Genomic DNA, 19,254 nt, shown 5'->3' with positions numbered 1-19,254 from the left:
CCAGAAACTACAGTGGCGTTCCTTACAGTGGCAGCCACGACCCAGCACATGGAGCAGGACTTTGCTGGAATGCAGCAGCAAAATGGAACCATATTTCATAAAATCCATTTCTAAGAGGTCCTGAAAACATGCTTACCAAGGACTCATGTTTTGATCTATAAATAGGTAAAGTTTCTGAAGTGATAAATTTTGAAATACAACATAAACTTTGATTTTAAAAAAGTGAGCTAATCAATGGAGAATACAATTATTTTTATTTTAAATGTTTATAGTTTATTCTGAAGCCGGGGTCAGCAAACTATGGCCTAAGGGCTAAATGTAACCATGGCCTATTTTTGTATGGACCCAGGGGGTACAATGGTTTTTACATTTTTAAAGGGTTGTAAAAAATATAAAGAGGTACATGCAATAGAGGCCATTAGGTGGCCCACAAAGTTGAAATAGTTACTATATGACCCTTTATTTAAAAAGTTTGCTGATCAACAGTGAAAAGCACAAATTGTTCAAATACAAGCTACTATATTTAATTCAACAAAAACTATCTTTTTGTGTGTGTGTGTTGCAGAGACAGAGAGAGTCAGAGAAAGGGACAGACAGGGACAGAGAGACAGGAAGGGAGAGAGATGAGAAACATTAATTCTTCGTTGCGGCTCCTTAGTTGTTCATTGATTGATTTCTCATATATGCCTTGACCGCAGGCCTTCAGCTAACCAAGTGATCCCTTGCTCGAGCCAGTGATTTTGGGTCCAAGCTGGTGAGCCTCGCTCAAACCAGATGAGCCTGCGCTCAAGCTGGCGACCTTGGGGTCTCAAACCTCAACAAAAACTATCTTTATTCAAACCAATCAGTGGGAAAAATAAAACAAAACAAAACAGTGATTAACATTAGATGGGGTATGGTTTGGCCCTATGATACCAAAGAACGTATATGATCTAAATGGAGAATTATCTTTGTATCAAGAAGAGACAACCACATTTTTCTTCCCCAGCACATTTCCATAGCATTTTTTATGGTAATCAAAATGTTCCTCTTTCTTTAGTAATTTCAGTAAAGTTGTATCTCTAGACAGGAAAGACCTAATGTTACCTGTGGGCACAGACTGTTCCTGAGGGCTTTTCAGTTCCACATTTGGTTTTATATCTGAAAAGAAAAAGATTATAAAATATTAGCTGCTTAGAATAATTTTTTTTTCTTCAGTTTTGAGGGTCCTAAACTTAGTGGGAATGACATTTTGGAAGCTTTAGCAGATTTTCTCTTCAGAGTGGGACTATTCTTTCTCTCACTCCTCCCTAAAAAGTGCCTCGGAGAGAGTAAAAGGTATTAGTTATACAGCAGTTGTGTTTTAAAGAGATTTAAAAAAATTAGTACTTTGAAATTACCCACATACTTAATATTTCTGGTGCTTTTGGTTGTTTTGTTTTTTTTTCCATGAACATCTGAGGTCCCACCTGATATCATTACTAGTCAGTCTAAAGGACTTCCTCTAACATGTTTAGTAGTGCCACTGTGGGAGTGCCAACTCAGTGTTCATTATTGAGAAATAGCTTTATTTTGCCTCCAAATAAAAAAATACTTTTACTTGTCCAGGCAGGGTAGATCAGTTGCTTAGAGCATTGTCCCAAAACTCCAAGGTTGCAGGTTTGATCCCCGATCAGGGAACATACAAAAATTAACTAATGAATGCATAAAAGAAAAAAAATTTTACTTGATATAGAATTCTGGGTTGACATTTTTCTTCTAGCACTTAAAAAATGGCATTTTACTATTTTCCAGTCTCTACGGTTTCTAATAAGTTAGCAATATAATATTCATATATTATTCTTTTTCTTTGAATGCTTTTGAAATTTTCTTTTTACCTTTGGTTTTTAACAGTTTGACTAAGACATGCCTAGGTGTGATTTTATTCTGCTTGGTTTCATTGAACTTCTTATTTGTAAAATTATGTTTTTCACCAAACCTGAGAAATTTTTAGCCATTATTTCTTTTTCTTTTTTATTGAATTCTATTGGGGTGACAGAATAATTACACAGGTTTCAGGTGCCCAATTCTACAACACATCTCTGTACACTGTATTGTGTGTTCAGCCAACAGGTCAAGTCTTGGTCCATAACCATTTGTACTCTCCTCCATCTCTCCCCCACCAGCACAGCATTATTTCTTCAAAAAAGATTTTCCTACATTCTCTTGCTCCTTTCTTTTTAAGACTTCAATAACATATGTATGTTATACTTTTTCATATTTTCCCACAGTTGCCTGAATCTCTTCTTTCTCCCCTCAATCTTTTTTTCTCTCTGCTGTTCAGATTGAATACTTTCAATGATACATCTTTAAATCCACTTACTTTCTTCGGTCGTCTTAAATTGTTAAACTTGTCCAATGAACTTTCTTTTTCATATAATTTTTAGTTCTAGAACTTTCCATTTTTTATAGTTTTTTTCCTGAGATTTCCTATTTTTTAATTCATTACAAGCATATATTCTTTTACATTTTTGAGTATAATTATTATAGCAGTTTAAGATCCTTGTCTTGCAATTCTAATATCTATGTTATCTTGAGGTCATTCACCACTGATTTTCTTTTCTCCTTAGTGTGGATACATTTTCCTTCTTCATATGACTTAATAATTTTGGATAATACCCTGTGCATTGTAAATGTTGTTGCAGAATTTATGGATTCTGTTATGTTCCTTTGAAGAGTAAAGGGGATTTTTCTTTATTTTACTTTTTCTTAAGATTTTTTATTTTTCATTGATTTTACTTCTATGCTATCTTAATTTTAAGATATTAACACATCAACACTAGATGTTAGCAGCAAACATAAAGGCAGGAAAAATATCCATATTTTAAAAATAAGCAAAAAGGTGGCCTAGCAGGGGTGTCAAGACCCAAGATAGGTGAGAAGAGTGTCCATGCAAGGAATGGGGGCAGTCTTGGGCAGCCTGCTGGAGACAGACCATCCTGAAGACGTGCCTGCGTGGGGTGCGCAGTCTGAACGAGGTGAGGAAGAAGTCCACCTGCAGGGCAGGCAGCACAGAGAGTCAGAGAGAGCCTGAGCCGAGAAAGGAGAGCATGCAGGCGAGAGAGCTGTCTACGCTGGAGTATTGGAGTCTGAGAGGGATGAAGGGGGAATCCTAGCTAAGGACAAATTAGCATGAGGAGTCAGAGCATGAGTATAGCGAAGAAGACATCTCTGCATAGAGGTGGTTTGGTGTGGAGTTTCAGAGCCTAAGCAGGGTGAGTAAGACACCCACACATGGGACAGTGGGGGCTGGCACCAGGGAACCAAAATGCAGTGAGAAAAGCTTCGATGCATGGGTGTGGCCCAATGTAAAGTGTCAGAACTTGAGTGGCTTGAAGAGGCTGTCCAACTACTAGAGGCAGCTTTGCATGTCAGAGCCCAAGCAGTTGAGAAGTGTGTCCACTCAGAACAGTGACTATGGTCCAGCATGCCGGGACCAAAATGAAGCAGGGAGAGCATCTGCACTGAGGAGGATATGGTCGTGTCAATGGGTGCTTGGTTGTATAAAAGAGGACTGATCAAATAAGATCAATAATAACGATAATGAGAGCCAGGTTTTCTTCTGTCAGAGGAGTTACAAATATGAAAATGTGTGGTACTGTTTTGGAAATGGAGGTACTGGTATAAACATATGTATTCTGCTATACATAAATAGATATAAAATATAGGTATAAATGTGTGTATATGTGAGTATATGTACATATAGATAGTCCCTAGCCCTGTCCACACACAACTGCTTCTAGCATCCAGATACTAACTTCTAAATATCATTCTCCACTTAAATAAAGCAGGTTCACTGGAAAAATGGCTGATTTCACTGTTGGGGTAGGGAAAGTACAAGATGAGTCTGGAACATTTTGTGAGTCAGAAAGCAAGGAAGCATTCACAGACTAGAGGAGATATGTTAAAATGACACAGAAATCATCTTGAAGGGGTTTCCACTGGCCAAATCTGGGACAAAGGAGAATCAAAATAATAGTAACAGTACTGGATTGTAACCCATTGAAACAGAAATTCATGAGTCCATATTGACATTAACAAATGAATAAATTCAAAGTCTGAGGACAACTAGAATATTTATATAGTTTCCAAGGACTTCACCCCAAAATACTTATTACAAAGATGAAAAAAGTAATTATAGAATGGAGAACCAGTCAACACCACTGTAACTGAGCAAAGAGATCACCATCCGTAGTGGGACAAATGAAAATTATGTGCCCATCTGATAATGAAAAGGACACACCATCACTTCTGGGAGTGTCCTGCCAAATATGTGTATCATGAATCAAACCATGAGAAAACAAAGAAACTCTAACTGGGGAACAATGTACAGAATAACTGGCTTAGAATCCTCCAAAGTGTCAAGGTCATGAAAGACTGAGGAACTGTTCCAGACTGGAGGAGAGGGAAGAGTTATGACAACTAAATATAACATGTGATTTTGAGCTGAATCCTTCTGCAGTTAAGGACATTAGAGAAACAGTTGGAGAAATGTGAACGGGGCCCCAAGGATCAAGTGGTAGTAACGTATCAATGTTAATTTCCTGGTTTTGATGGTTGTTTTGTAGGAGAGGGTAGAATATGCCCACTAAAGTATTCAAGAGTGACAGAGTATCATGTCAGCAACTTACTCTCAAAATTTCTGGAAAAAATAGTGGTTTTTTTTGTACTATATTGCAACTTTTCTGTAAGTTTGATAGTGTTGTTGTTGTTTTTTTTAAGTTAAAAGAAAAGCTACCTGTGAAACCTTTAATTGCATACTAAAGGGATTTCGTAACAGAAAAAAAGAAAGAAACCTAGCTCACAGGTTTCACACGATCAACTTTCATGTGAAAACATCTTCTAGTTACTATAGAGCAAGACTGCTTTTGATTTGATGACCAAAAGGAAAAAGGTCCTGGTTCCCTGAACAATGACAACAACATTTAAATACTGCTCCGTAGTTTTTCAAGAGATCTTTCTGTGCTGTAAATGACACCAGAAGTAACTAAGTACAGTTTCTAAGAGGAGAGTCCAACTACCTTAGTATTCAGAATTCAAAGGAGACATTAAAACCCCCATCTATAATCAGGTTACATGGATGTCCTTCTTAGGTACTAAAAGATACTTAAAACACAAGGGCAAAATAGATTGAAGTACATTTCTTCTCGCTGAATTTAAGGTCTTTATAAAAACATGAATCCCAGTAGCAGATAGATGGTTAAGGAATTCCCAACTAAAGACCAGAAACCTGTTAAATATTTCTAAGTGTAGCAAAAACTTTTCAGTTTTTAATGGACCATTTTATAATTTATTCTACTTCAGTCCAACAAAAATAATAATACAACCCTCAAAAAGTTTCCATTTGATGGGATCTACTGGGGTCTTTTAATGTGTTGGCAGTCAACATAGCTTTAAAATATTTTCCAAAAGAATGCTCTAGAAAGCTAAGGAAGGGTTTGTATATTGCTTTTGGCAGAGATATAGTTTCCTGTACTGACGTTTTACATAGTACATGGTACAGGTGACGGAAGAATTGTAAAATGGGTTAATTTTGTTGAAAAAATAACTATCATCAATTGTCTACATCTCTCCTATTACTTTTCTAGGTAGAGCACGCTCTTGCCTCAGGACCTCTGCATTTGCCTTTCCCTCTTAACGGAATGTTCTTCCCCCGGCTAGCTACCTGGCCTACTTCCTTTCTTCATTCAGGTGTGTGCTCAAAAGTCACCTTCTCAAACAAGCTTTACCTAACCACCCTAATAAAATGTCACCCTCCATTGTCATTTTCTCTTACTTCTGTCATTGTCTCTTATTTGTTTTATTTTTCTTCACACTATTTCTTCATTGTCACCCACCTGACATATTTTTGGTCATTTTTCTTTTTACCTGTGTTCCCTCACCAGAATTTAAGGTTCATGAGAACAGAGATGTTATCTGTACTTTTTATTGCTACTTTGCTGTATCTTTAGCTCCCAAAATAGTGCCCACTCATGATGGGCACAGTAAATATTTGTTAAATGCACACGTGAACTTTTACATTTCTACCACTAATCCTAACGAACACTCTAGATCAAGGTTCTGCAAACGACAGCTCACCACCTGTTTTGGTGTGGCCTGTGAACTAAGTATAGTTTTTAAGTTTTTAAGTGGTCAGGGAAAAATAAGTCAGAAAAATATTGTTTTGTGCCACTTTAAAACCACACGAAGTTCAGTTTCAGTGTCCATAAACAAAGGTCTATTAGAAACACAGCCAAACCTATCCACCCATGTGTAGTGCATGGCTGCTTTCAGACGCCAATGGCAAAGCTGAATAGTTGCAACAAGGACCATATGACTTAAAAAGCCTCAAACTTTCAGTATCTGGTCCTTTACAGAAAAAGTTTGCCAAGTTCTGCTCTAGATCTGTTACTAATACTAATCTAATACTAATACTGGACTGCCTAACAGAGTAGTCATTAGGCACTTGTGGTTTTTTAAGTTTAAATTTAAATTAATTAAAATTTTAGATGTAGTTTCTCAATCGCATCGGCCACATTTCAAGTACTCAAAGAACATGTAGCTAGTGGATACTCGAAACAAAGAATGTTTGGATCATCTCAGAAAGCCCTGCCAAACATCACTGTGTTAGACTGTAGAATATCTCACTGCCGCTTGGGATGCCACTGCAAAGCTATCACTTTAAAACAAACATGAAAACTCTGGATCAGGAAAAGAAAAAAAAAAAGGCAAATCAAACCATGTAGAAAATTAAATACCAACCAAAAATGTAAAGATATTATACTAGAAAACAGCTTAACAATGACCATCTTCTATCAATATTTACAAATTTCTTATAACTAGAATTCCAGGGAAAGTTGTGATTTTTATTAACACAGTCATCAAAACTATAAAGCACCTAGCCAGCACCTTTCATACAAAGTATTTTACAAACATGACTGATTGAAAAATGAATGTGACTTTTCAGAGGGAAAATACCCACCACCTGATGCCAAACATCCAGACAAAATATTTTTAAATGTACTTATATGTATGTGTATAAATATATATATGGCATCATGTTTCCATTAGGATTTTTTGGTATCACTAGATAAAACAATTTTTCTTATCTCATTTAAAAGACAAAATTATGAAAAAAAAAAGAAGACAAAATTATGAACTTGCAGAAAACCCTAGTTCGTACTCATTCATGTCAAATGCCCTCTTGCCCTTCCCACAATTAAATACCATTTCCTAATATTTTTTAAGGTTGAATTAAATCACCAGTGTTTTACCTCTTAAATAACAAATCTTGAAAAGGAATAACTATTCTATTACTGAGACAGCTGACAAATATATTGGACTGTAAACGTTAAAGACAGGTTCTTTTGTGGCTTTCCAAAGCACTTCACAAATTCCAAACTTTACTAGTAATCTCAAATTGTTTTCTACCAGTAGTAAAAACAAGCCTCCGTTACATCCTCACTGAGAGATGACAATTTCAAATTTGTTTTTATTCCTCCAGATTCTCTTTTCATTGACAAAGATGCCATTTAGAGAAATGTCACTAGAATTTTTGTTAAGCTACCAATATTTTTCCCGGAGACTCTAGCCTTTTGTGTTCTGCAGAATTAAAGGGAGTAGATTACAAATAAAATTCAAACCTGGAAATGGCAGGAGGCTGGTTAATTAAGATTTCATCAAAATTCACATGTAAATATTTTTACCTCTTTGCTTTAATATAAACTGTCTAGGAACAAAACCAAATATTTACATTAGTAACAAAAGTTGTAACCATATTTTTAACTTGAATGGTTATAAACTTTGCCTTCATTTTGATACTAGTAAGTAATTATTATTCCATTGAGAATACCAGCTAACAAAATTATACTTTGTTTCACAGATTAGATGTCCACTGGCTGTTCTGTTTTCCCAGAAAGTACAGTTGCAAAAGGACAGCAAAGCCAAATCTCAGAAAGTCTCCTGCACTGACTTTGCCAACTGCAGGCGGCCCTGCAGGAATGTTGTCTCTGCTGGTTGTCTCTGAACGCTGGCATTCCTTTTTATCTTCATAACAGTAAACTGACTCCCCTATCCCCATGCCTCTTAAAAAAAGAGAGTTTCTTTCTGCCCTGACTGGATAGTTCAGTTGGTTGGGGCATCGCCTTGAAGCACAGAGGTTGCAGGTTTGACCCCCCGTCAGGGCACATGCAGGAGCAGATTGGTGTTCCTCTCTCTTTTTTTTTTTCTCTCTCTCTCTCTCTGCCACTTCCTCTCTCACTAAAATAATAAATAAAATTTTTTTTAACCATTTCTTTCATCTAAAATGTCCACTTTTACTTTTTAAGCAAAAGTTTTGGAACCTGAATCACTCACTACAAAAATATACTCACAATTGCAATGTTAACACTTGGGACAGAAATTTTAGCTACTATGTATAATCAATTACTGGAACCTTAGCATCACAAGAACTGTTCTGTATAATGAAAAATGATCCCTATAACATATGATGAAATTAGAATATTAGGAATGGAATGGATGTCTTAACTAGCTTAAGTAATAACCTTCTTCTGCCAGCTGATGTCTGAGTGTCCTCCCATAGCTCCTTAACTGGGTTGTACAGCCTCTGCTTAGACATTGCCAATAATATAGAACTTAGTCCTTTCCATTTCAGAAAAACTCTAATGGTTAAAAAAAAGTTTCTCCTTAAATGTAGCTGAACTCAAATTTCCTGAAATATCCATTTTAGGTCCGAGTTCAGTTTTCTGGGAACATACAAGATAAGTTACTACTCAGATGCTACCACTCAGTTCCCTAACTATGGTGAGAGTTTTCTTCTGAAACTGGTTTTGTTTGCTTATGGTCCTCCAAAAAGAAGGCATCAAGCACTTAACCCAGTAGTGCAAATAAGGTCTCATACTATCTCACAGAATTTCTGGATGATAAACAGGTGTAATGACATGTACTATTTTCCCCATTTTACAGACAATTCAAGACACAAAGAATGACAAAAAAATGTAGTCACTTAATTGTCCAAGGGTGCGATGTCAATGACACATTAAGGAGAGAAGCAGGATTAGTTTCTTATTTTATTGAATTTTGGGGGGTAACATTGGTTAATAAAATTATACAGGTTTCAGGGTAATTCTATAATACATCATCTGGATATTGTATTATGTGTTCACCTACCCCAACAGGATTAGTTTCTTGAGTTTCACCTTTGTTTCAAAATATTTAATTAATGTTTTAAAGTATTTATACTTTTCTATATAGATTATTGGTCTTAGAAGGTCAGAAATAGAAGAGATTTTGGACTCAATTAATTTTAAATACCTCTTATGACTATGATTGAGGGGGACAGGAAGACACAAAAACAAGGAGCATGCCTTAAAATGAGAGTAATCCCTCCAACCATGAAATAGTTCCTTTCTTTCTTTCTTGGATTAAGGTAAAGGTTAAGAAACATCAGGACTCCTTTCCTTTTTTTTTTTTTTTTTTGACAGAGACAGAGAGAGGGACAGAAAGACAGGAAAGAAGAGAGGTGAGAAGCATCAGTTCCTAGCTGCAGCACCTTAATTGTTCACTGATTGCTTTCTCATATGTGCCTTGACTGGAGGGCTACAGCAGAGCGACCAGACAGAAACCTTGGACTCAAGCCAGTGACCCACGCTCAAGCTGGTGACCTTGGGGTTTCAAACCTGGGTCCTCTGTATCCCAGTCCGATGCTCTATCCACTGCATCACCACCTGGTCAGGCAGGACTACTTTCTAAGGACACCATGTTACCATTCTAATTCTTCCTACCTTATCACCTTATCTTTTTTTTTCTTTTCTTTTCTTTTCTTTTTTTTAATATAAAGTATTCTAGTCTGACCCGTGGTCATGCAATGGATGGGGCATAAACCTGGAATTCTGAGGTCACCAGTTCTGAACTCCGGGCTTGCCCAGTAAAGGCACATATGAGAAGCACCTACTATGAGCTGATCCACCAAAATGGCTAAAATTAAAAAGACTGACTGACAATAGCAAATGTTGGCAAGATGTGGAACCGGGACTCTCAGACATTGCTAGTGGGAGGATAAAATGGCTCAATCACTTTGGAAACTGTTTGGCAGTATGTATTAAAGCTACATGTACACCTACCCAATGACCCAGAAATGCTAGTCCTACATCTATACCCAAGACAAATAAATGTATCTGTCCACCAAAAGATACACATAAGAATGTTTATAATAGAAACACTGGAAACAATTGTGTCCATCAACAGTAGGATGGATAAACAAACTGTGCTATAGTCATACTACTCAACAGTAAATGAGAATGAACTACTAATACATTTTACAATATGGATGGATCTCAAAAGTACGTCGAGCAAAAAGAAGCCGGGCACTTTAAAAAGTACACACTGCCTGATTCCCTTTATACTGAATTCAGGAATAGGAAAACTGATCTATGGTGATGTAAGTTTAAGTAGTGGCCAACTTGGGGTTAAGGGGGTATATTAATTATAAATGGGCACAAGGGAACCTTCTGGAGTGATGCAAATGTTCCATATCTTGATCTAAAAGGTGTGTATATAGGTAAAAATTAATCAAGCTACATACAGCCCTGGCTGGGTAGCTCATTTAGTTAGAGCAGTGGTTCTCAAACTTTTTGAAGTTGGGGCGCATTTAAAATCCTACAAATAGAGCCCTGGCCGGTTGGCTCAGCGGTAGAGCGTCGGCCTAGCGTGCGGAGGACCTGGGTTCGATTCCCGGCCAGGGCACACAGGAGAAGCGCCCATTTGCTTCTCCACCCCTCCGCCGCGCTTTCCTCTCTGTCTCTCTCTTCCCCTCCCGCAGCCAAGGCTCCATTGGAGCAAAGATGGCCTGGGCGCTGGGGATGGCTCTGTGGCCTCTGCCTCAGGCGCTAGAGTGGCTCTGGTCGCAATATGGCGACGCCCCGGAGGGGCAGAGCATCGCCCCCTGGTGGGCAGAGCGTCGCCCCTGGTGGGCGTGCCGGGTGGATCCCGGTCGGGCGCATGCGGGAGTCTGTCTGACTGTCTCTCCCCGTTTCCAGCTTGAGAAAAATGAAGGAAAAAAAAAAAATCCTACAAATAATTGTAGGTGCACTATATACAAATTTCTGAGAAATACGTTATAATAATTAAGTCAAATATTAAAGAAAAAATATAAAGTCCAAGCATGACTTTATGGTAATTAAATGAAATAAATGACAAAATTAAATTTATTCTGACATTAAAATACATTTTTATGTTATTTTTTGAGTTATGCTTTTTAGAATTCATAAAAAAAGGGGTTAAAAAAATAAAAAAACAAAAAAAGTTATCTTTTTTTATATATAGATACATTCTTAGATACATTCTTAGTAAGATTTAGTAAATTCGGCAGGTCCCAGCACGAATGTGTTAAGTTTTTTCATTCTTGTGTTTATGAGAAACATGAGCCTGATGTGTCCTAGTGATTTTTTCAATGTTTGGGCATATATTTGAAAGGCAAACCCTCATTTCCTCATCAATACATTGAAGAATTCCTCTCTTTTTACTCTTAATTGAGTTGAGTGCAGAAAACCCCCACCATACATATCATCTTAACTTTACACCAAACAAAGGTTAGAAGAAACTTGCCTCCAGTCTTTCTGGGGAACATGGGGGGTAGTGTAAACAATCCAGCACCACAGCTTAACAGCCTTTTGCAACCTAATCAGGCAAGTGAGGTGGGGGGTTGGGCAGACTGTCAGTTTACAGCCATTTCCCCACATCTCTGTCCCCCAAAAATCTAAACTCCAAAACCCTGTTGGTTTTTTGGTCCCCAACAGGCACATATTTCTCTGGAATACCATAGGACACGCCTGGAAATCTTCTAGGGTGCACCAGTGCACCCTGGCACACACTTTGAGAACCACTGAGTTAGAGCATCATCCTGATATGTCAAGGTTCTAAGTTTGATTCCTGGTCAGGGCCCATAAAAGAATCATGAATGCATAAATAAGTGGAACAACAAATCAATGTTCCTCTTTCATTAAATCAATTTTTTAAAAAATGTTTTTAAAAAACTCAAGCTCTAGGCCCTGGCTGGCTGGCTCAGAGGATAGAGCATAGGTCCAGTTTGCAGATGTCCCAGATTTAATTCCCAGTCAGGGCACACAAGAGAAGCAACCATGTGCTTCTCTTCCCTCCCCTCTCCCCCTTCTCTCTCTCTCTTCCCCTCTTGTAGCCAGTGGCTTGGTTGGTTTGAGTGTGGGCCTTGGGCACTAAGGATGGCTCAGTTGATGCGAGCATTGGCCTCAGATGGGAGTTGCTGTGTGGATCCCGGTTGGGGCACATGTGGGAATCTGTCTCTCTAACTACCCTCCTCTCACTTAAAAAAAAAAAAAAAAAAAGATCAAGCTGCATACATAAGACAAGTGCACTTATTCTATAAGTTAGACCTTAATTTTTTTAAAAAAAATTTATTGAGCACTCAAACATTCTCACATATCTAAAAATCCAAACCTTAGAAATATAATTAGGGCAGTATCTTCCCATTTTTCAAAAAGTTTGAGTTTCATCCCTAGTTGTTTTTTTTTATTATTATTATATCTACACCAACCATGCACTGAAAAGACACCAAATATCTTTAAAATTCTCATGATTAGGAAATTCTTCTACATGTCACATGATAACTAAATAAGATATTTTCAATGGCCCTGGCCGGTTGGCTCAGCGGTAGAGCGTCGGCCTGGCGTGCGGGGGACCCAGGTTCGATTCCCGGCCAGGGCACATAGGAGAGCGCCCATTTGCTTCTCCACTCCCCCCCCCTCCTTCCTCTGTCTCTCTCTTCCCTTCCCACAGCCAAGGCTCCATTGGAGCAAAGATGGCCCGGGCGCTGGGGATGGCTCCTCGACCTCTGCCCCAGGCGCTAGAGTGGCTCTGGTCGCAACAGAGCGACGCCTGGAGGGGCAGAGCATCGCTCCCTGGTGGGCAGAGCGTTGCCCCTGGTGGGCGTGCCAGGTGGATCCCTGTCGGGCGCATGCAGGAGTCTGTCTGTCTGTCTCTCCCCGTTTCCAGCTTCAGAAAAATACAAAAAAAAAAAAAAAAAAGCTAAAAAAATAATTTAAAAAAAAAAAGATATTTTCAATGATTTCCCTGAGAATTGAGATCAGAAGATGTTTTGTCATGCATTTTTTTTTCCTGTTGGTTTTTTTCAATAAATGTAGGCTACAGGTAGTTTGTCATTCATCCTCGTAAAACAAAAACAAACAAAATCTCTTGATTCACATTTCTTTCCAGTACTAACCCCACATATTTCTCTGCTTCTTACCTTCTAGCTAAACTTCTGGAAACAAATGGTCTGTATCAATGTTTCCGCTTTCTCTATTCCCATTCCTGCTCTACCCACTTCCATTTGGTTTCCATCCCCACCACTCCACAAAAAGCAGTTCTGTTAAGGTTGTCAAAACCAACTCACACTTTCTGTGCATGCCTGACTCGATTTTTCAGCAACATTCAATATAGCGGACCACCTGCTCCTTCAAGGAACACTCCTCTCTTGAGCTGCTGATTCTCCTCGTGTCTTGCCCTGATGCTCTTTCTCTGTTGCCGTCTCCTCCTCCCCCTCCTCACTACCTAAACAAGATGTTTCTCAGGGCTCCGTCCTGAGCCCCCTTCTCACAACATGTCCTCTTTAGGTGATACCATTCATTACCACAGCGTTAAGAATCATTGACGTGCTGAGGATAACCAAATCTCTATCTCTAGCCCGACCTCTCATTAAGAGGAGAGGTTCACCAGCCCTGCCCCACCCTGACCACTATTCTCCACATCAGCACTCATTACTGCTTTCGTAGTACATACTGTAGTTTTAATTATTCCTTCTGTTGTTTACTTGTTTTTCTTACCCGACTATAAATTCCATGAGGGCAAAGGCACTGTCTGTCCTGTTCACCACTGCATTGCCAATATCTGTGCATACATGGCGTATAATAGGCACTCAATACATACTTTTGAATAAAAAGTGAAGGCCCTGGCCGGTTGGCTCAGCAGTAGAGCGTCGGCCTGGCGTGCGGGGGACCCGGGTTCGATTACCGGCCAGGGCACATAGGAGAAGCACCCATTTGCTTCTCCACCCCCCCTCCTTCCTCTCTGTCTCTCTCTTCCCCTCCCGCAGCCAAGGCTCCATTGGAGCAAAGATGGCCCGGGCGCTGAGGATGGTTCCTTGGCCTCTGCCCCAGGCGCTAGAGTGGCTCTGGTCGTGGCAGAGCGACCCCCCAAGGGGCAGAGCATCACCCCCTGGTGGGCAGAGCGTCGCCCCTGGTGGGCGTGCCGGGTGGATCCCAGTCGGGCGCATGCGGGAGTCTGTCTGACTGTCTTTCCCCATTTCCAGCTTTAGAAAAATACAAAAAATAAAAATAAAAAAATTAAGACTTCTGACTTATATTGTGTTATAAACATTGTATATATTAGAACATCAAAATTAAATGTTACAAAGCTTTTGTTATTCAACTGTCTTTTAAAATCATCATTTAAACAATAAAAATACATACTAAAGACATATATAAAGATGATTCACTGCTAATCCATATTGTACTATGACAGTGATGCTAAATTTCATGGATACTTTCAAACTGTGGGCAATGCTTATCAGGCTATAAAGTGTGTAAGAGTTCCTTAGGAACCTTTGTTAAAATGCAGATTCTGATTCAGCAAGTCTAGCCTAAGGGTCTGCATTTGTAACTATTCCCGAGTGTTGCCTGCTGCTTGTCTACAGATAGACTTAAGAGTAGCAAGGATCCAAAGGATCTTATCCATGATTTATGAACCAATCGAACATTTGCTGAACCCTAACTTTGTGTCTAGTATAATGCAATGTGATTTTCATGCACCTTATCTCATTTAGGCTGCGACTGGTGTCTTGCAGTACAGTAAACTTGGAGTGGTTTTCAACCTTACCAAGACCAAGTGTTTCCCTTTTAGAAAACATACTTTATAATACCTTTTTTTATCCATCGTGAATTAAACAAAACCTATCCACACATACAAGTACTTAAAAATAAAGCCCTAGCACGCCTGGCCAGGTAACTCAGTTGCTTGAAGCATCTTCCTGACATGCTGAGGTTGCGGGTTCAATTCCCAGTCAGGGCACATATAAGAATCAACCAATGACAGCATGAATGGGTGGAACAGCATATCTGTTTGTGTGTGTGTGTGTCTCCCTTCCTCTCTCTCTGAAAATCAATAAGTGAAAAATTTAAAAATAAGCCTGACCAGGCGGTGGCGCAGTGGATAGAGCGTCGGACTGGGATGCTGAAGACCCAGGTTCGAGACCCCGAGGTCGCCAGCTTGAGCATGGCCTCATCTGGTTTGAGCAAAAAGCTAACCTGCTTGGACCCGAGGTTGCTGGCTTCAGCAAGGGGTTACTCAGTCTGCTGAAGGCCTGCGGTCAAGGCATATGTGAGAAAGCAATTAATGAACAACTAAGATATCGCAACACGCAACGAAAAACTAATGATTGATGCTTCTCATCTCTCCGTTTCTGTCTGTCTGTCCCTGTCTATCCCTCTCTCTGACTCTCTCTCTGTCTCTGAAAAAAAAATAAAATAAAAATAATTAAAAAAAAAAATTTAAAAATAAAATAAAATAAAGCCCTAGTCCTGGCCAGGAAGCTCATTTAGTTAGAGCACTGTCCTGACATGCCAAGGTTGCAGGTTCAATCTCCCATCAGGGCACATACAAGAATCAACCAATGAATGCATAAATAAGTGGAACAGCCCTGGCCGGTTGGCTCAGCGGTAGAGCGTCGGCCTAGCGTGCGGAGGACCCGGGTTCGATTCCCGGCCAGGGCACATAGGAGAAGCGCCCATTTGCTTCTCCACCCCTCCGCCGCGCTTTCCTCTCTGTCTCTCTCTTCCCCTCCCGCAGCCAAGGCTCCATTGGAGCAAAGATGGCCCGGGCGCTGGGGATGGCTCTGTGGCCTCTGCCCCAGGCGCTAGAGTGGCTCTGGTCGCAACATGGCGACGCCCAGGATGGGCAGAGCATCGCCCCCTGGTGGGCAGAGCGTCGCCCCATGGTGGGCGTGCCGGGTGGATCCCGGTCGGGCGCATGCGGGAGTCTGTCTGACTGTCTCTCCCTGTTTCCAGCTTCAGAAAAACGTAAAAAAAAAAAAAAAAAAAAAAAAAAAAAAAATAAGTGGAACAACATATGAGTGTTTCTGTTTCTCTCTCTCTCTGTAAAAAATTTTTAAACAATTTATTTTTTCTTTCTTTCTTTTTTTGAGGGTGAGAGAAAGAGAGAAGGGTGAGAGGGAGGAGAAAGATGAGAAGCATCAATTTGTAGTTGCTTCACTTTAGTTGTTCATTGATTGCTTCTCATATGTACTTAGACCACGGGAAGAGGGATCAAGCCAAGCCAATGACCCCTTGCTCAAGTCAGTGACCTTGGGCTCCAGCTGGTGACCCCATGCACAAGCTGGTGTCCCCATGCTCAAGCTGGCAACCTTGGTATTTCAAACCAGGGACTTAGGCATTCCAGGTCAACACTCTATCCACGATGTCACCACTGGTCAGGCTCTAAAAAAATTTTTTTTTAATTTTAAAAACCTCTGTCCTGGCCAGTTGGCTCAGCAGTAGAGTGACAGCTGGTGTGTGGAAGTCCCAGGTTCGGTTCCCAGTCAGGGCACACAGAAGAAGCAACCATCTGCTTCTCCATCCTCCCCCGTCTTCTCTCTCTCTCTCTCTCTCTCTCTCTCTCTCGTCACTTCCTGCAGTCATGTTTTAAATGGTTTGAGCAAGTTGTCCCCGGGCACTCCACGGCCTCATCTCAGTCACTGAGATGGCTTGGTTGCCGAGCAATGAAGCAGGGGCCCCAGATGGGCAGAGCATGCCCTGACAGGGGGCTTGCCGAGTGGATCCCAGTCAGGGCACATGCGGGAGTCTTTCTGTCTGCCGCCCTGCCTCTCTCACTTCACTTCAAACTAACTAACTAACTAACTAAATTGTAAAAGCTCCAACTGTAATATAAAGGTGAAATTGATGATAAAATAATGTGTATTACAATATGTAAGTGTTGAACAATTATTCTAGAAGACATAATAATAAGGTAGCCAGATATAGTTGTAGAATAACAATAAATGCAAGAGCTAAAAATGCAGAAGGATACAAGTTGCATCAATAATGGCAAAAATCTTGGCTCTGAACTAAACAAAAAATCATTTCTTAATTTATATAGTAGTTGCATTCTTAGACAATTTGGATTGTATTAAAACTATGCAAAATTATTTTTATATATAAAATGGAGTTAGGTTCCAGAAGTCATTAGACAGACATAATATGTTACTTTCAGAAAAGGCAAGGTTCCAATTTAGTATATGTGCTGCCGAAGTGAGCACAGCAAGATTCCAATTTAGAATGAAGGACAGCTTCCCATAAGAGATGGCATTTAGGATGAACCATAATGGATGAGTGAGGATTTCAATTGGCACGATGATGATGCTATATACACAGTAATGAAAAGTCAGAAGTTGGTTTGGGTTGGAGAGACCATGAGCTCATTTTTAGATTGTTGAGTTTGAACAGCGCTAGAAAAACAGGGTGTTAGACAAAGCAATGTATTTTCAGGGAAAACTAAGTAGTCCAGGATAACACGAAGGGACAAGGAATATTCCATTGGCAAGGAATATGGAAGCTATGTTGTGGGTTATCTGAAATGCCCAACTAAGAAATACTTAAAGTGGTTTTTGAGCAGGGGAGTAACTTGATATTTTAGAAAGATCATTTTGGCAGCAATCCTCAAAATGGATCAAAAGAGGCAAATCTAGATACCGGGTTACCAGAAGAAAAAAACATGCAACAGTCTGAACCAGTAGTTTTCAAGATGTGTTCGACGGAACTCCTGGGCTCCAGAGGGCTGACACGTTGCTGATTTGTGGCAGGGAAAGGAAGGTCCAACAGCTAGATAGGGCTAGCGATGGTCTCTTGCCCTCTTTCCCCACCTCAAGTGGAATATCACACTTGCATCTGTCCCCCATGAGATTTTGGTATAAAAGAGAGTCCTGCTGATTAAATATTGTCTTTTTTTAAATGTCTCATCTAACTCTTATGAGACCGACTGTGGAATACCTCAAAGAGTCATCATATTATCATCAAGCATCACTGTATAGAGTAATAGCTATAAGATTTATATGCACTCTATTCATTTTAATATCAATTTGTTTACTTACTATTTGTCCTATTATACAGGGGTGGGCAAAGGTTGGTTAATAATAATGAATAATACAATAATAATAAATAAATACTAATACGAGAATCAACTATGATCAAAAGTAAGTTTGCAGTTGTGTGTGAAACACAGTTTATTCTTGCAGTAGTATTTATTTATTTATTATTAGTATTATTTTTGTGACAGAGACAGAGAGAGAGAGAGACAGAGGAACAGATAGGGACAGACAGACAGGAAGGGAGAGAGATGAGAAGCATCAATTCTTCGTGGCGGCTCCTTAGTTGTTCAATGATTGCTTTCTCATATGTGCCTTGACCGGGGGGCTCCAGCAGAGCAAAAGACCCCCCTTGTTCAAGCCAGCAACCTTTGGGCTCAAGCCAGTGACCATGTGCTCAAAGTGGTCAGCTCACGCTCAAGTCAGTGACCTCATGGTTTTGAACCTGGGTCCTCTGTGTCCCAGTCCGACGTTCTACCCACTGCACCACCGCCTGGTCAGGTTAATTATTATATTATTGATTGTTATTATTATTAACCTACTCTTCCCCATTCCTCTAGAGAATATGCCTCTATCCCCAAGTTAGATTACTTGTAAAAATTTTCTAGTTTTTTGAGTCTGAGACAAAAAATATCACATTAGGTCATTGATGTTTATAACAGATAACTGTAGGGTCCTTTAAGGACCTCCAACTTCCATTTATTAAGCTGTGCATGGGAGTTGTTGGCTTGGCTAACGTGGAAGCTATCTATATACTTGGTTGTGTACTCCAGTCTTTCAGTCCTACTAATTCAAAGTTGAGGGAGAACTTTCATATTCATTGTCCTATATAAATCTTTAAAGCCATGACATTTGCAAATTACCATGTATTGCTGTATTCCTTCAGAGTCACTCACAAAAAGTCAAAACAACAGATTATACTCCTGAATGTAAAGTGTCTATTTTATTGTTTACCAAACAAGCTCACAATTTTATTTCTAGAATGCATGAAAAAATATTAAAATGGTCTCATTCTAATTATTTTGTCCACTTACAACAATATTCCTATTAATTATGGGAAATTTTGTTTTTATACTGGCAAGCAGAAGAAT

General features: G+C 39.6%; 1 protein-coding gene across 1 annotated transcript in view; it reads right to left on the bottom strand.

The window, feature by feature from the left end:
* Nucleotides 1–19,254, bottom strand: part of IKZF3 (IKAROS family zinc finger 3) — a 94,466-nt gene that overhangs the window by 68,259 nt on the left and 6,953 nt on the right. Inside the window, exon 2 of the mRNA XM_066364278.1 lies at nt 1,087–1,140. Coding sequence (XP_066220375.1) covers nt 1,087–1,140 — 54 coding nt within the window. The remainder of the gene's footprint in view (nt 1–1,086; nt 1,141–19,254) is intronic.

Source organism: Saccopteryx leptura, chromosome 2 (genome assembly GCF_036850995.1).
Source record: "Saccopteryx leptura isolate mSacLep1 chromosome 2, mSacLep1_pri_phased_curated, whole genome shotgun sequence".
In the NCBI taxonomy this organism is placed as follows: Eukaryota; Metazoa; Chordata; class Mammalia; order Chiroptera; family Emballonuridae; genus Saccopteryx; species Saccopteryx leptura.
Note: the sequence above shows the minus strand (reverse complement) of the source record. Positions and strands in the feature narration are given on the sequence as shown.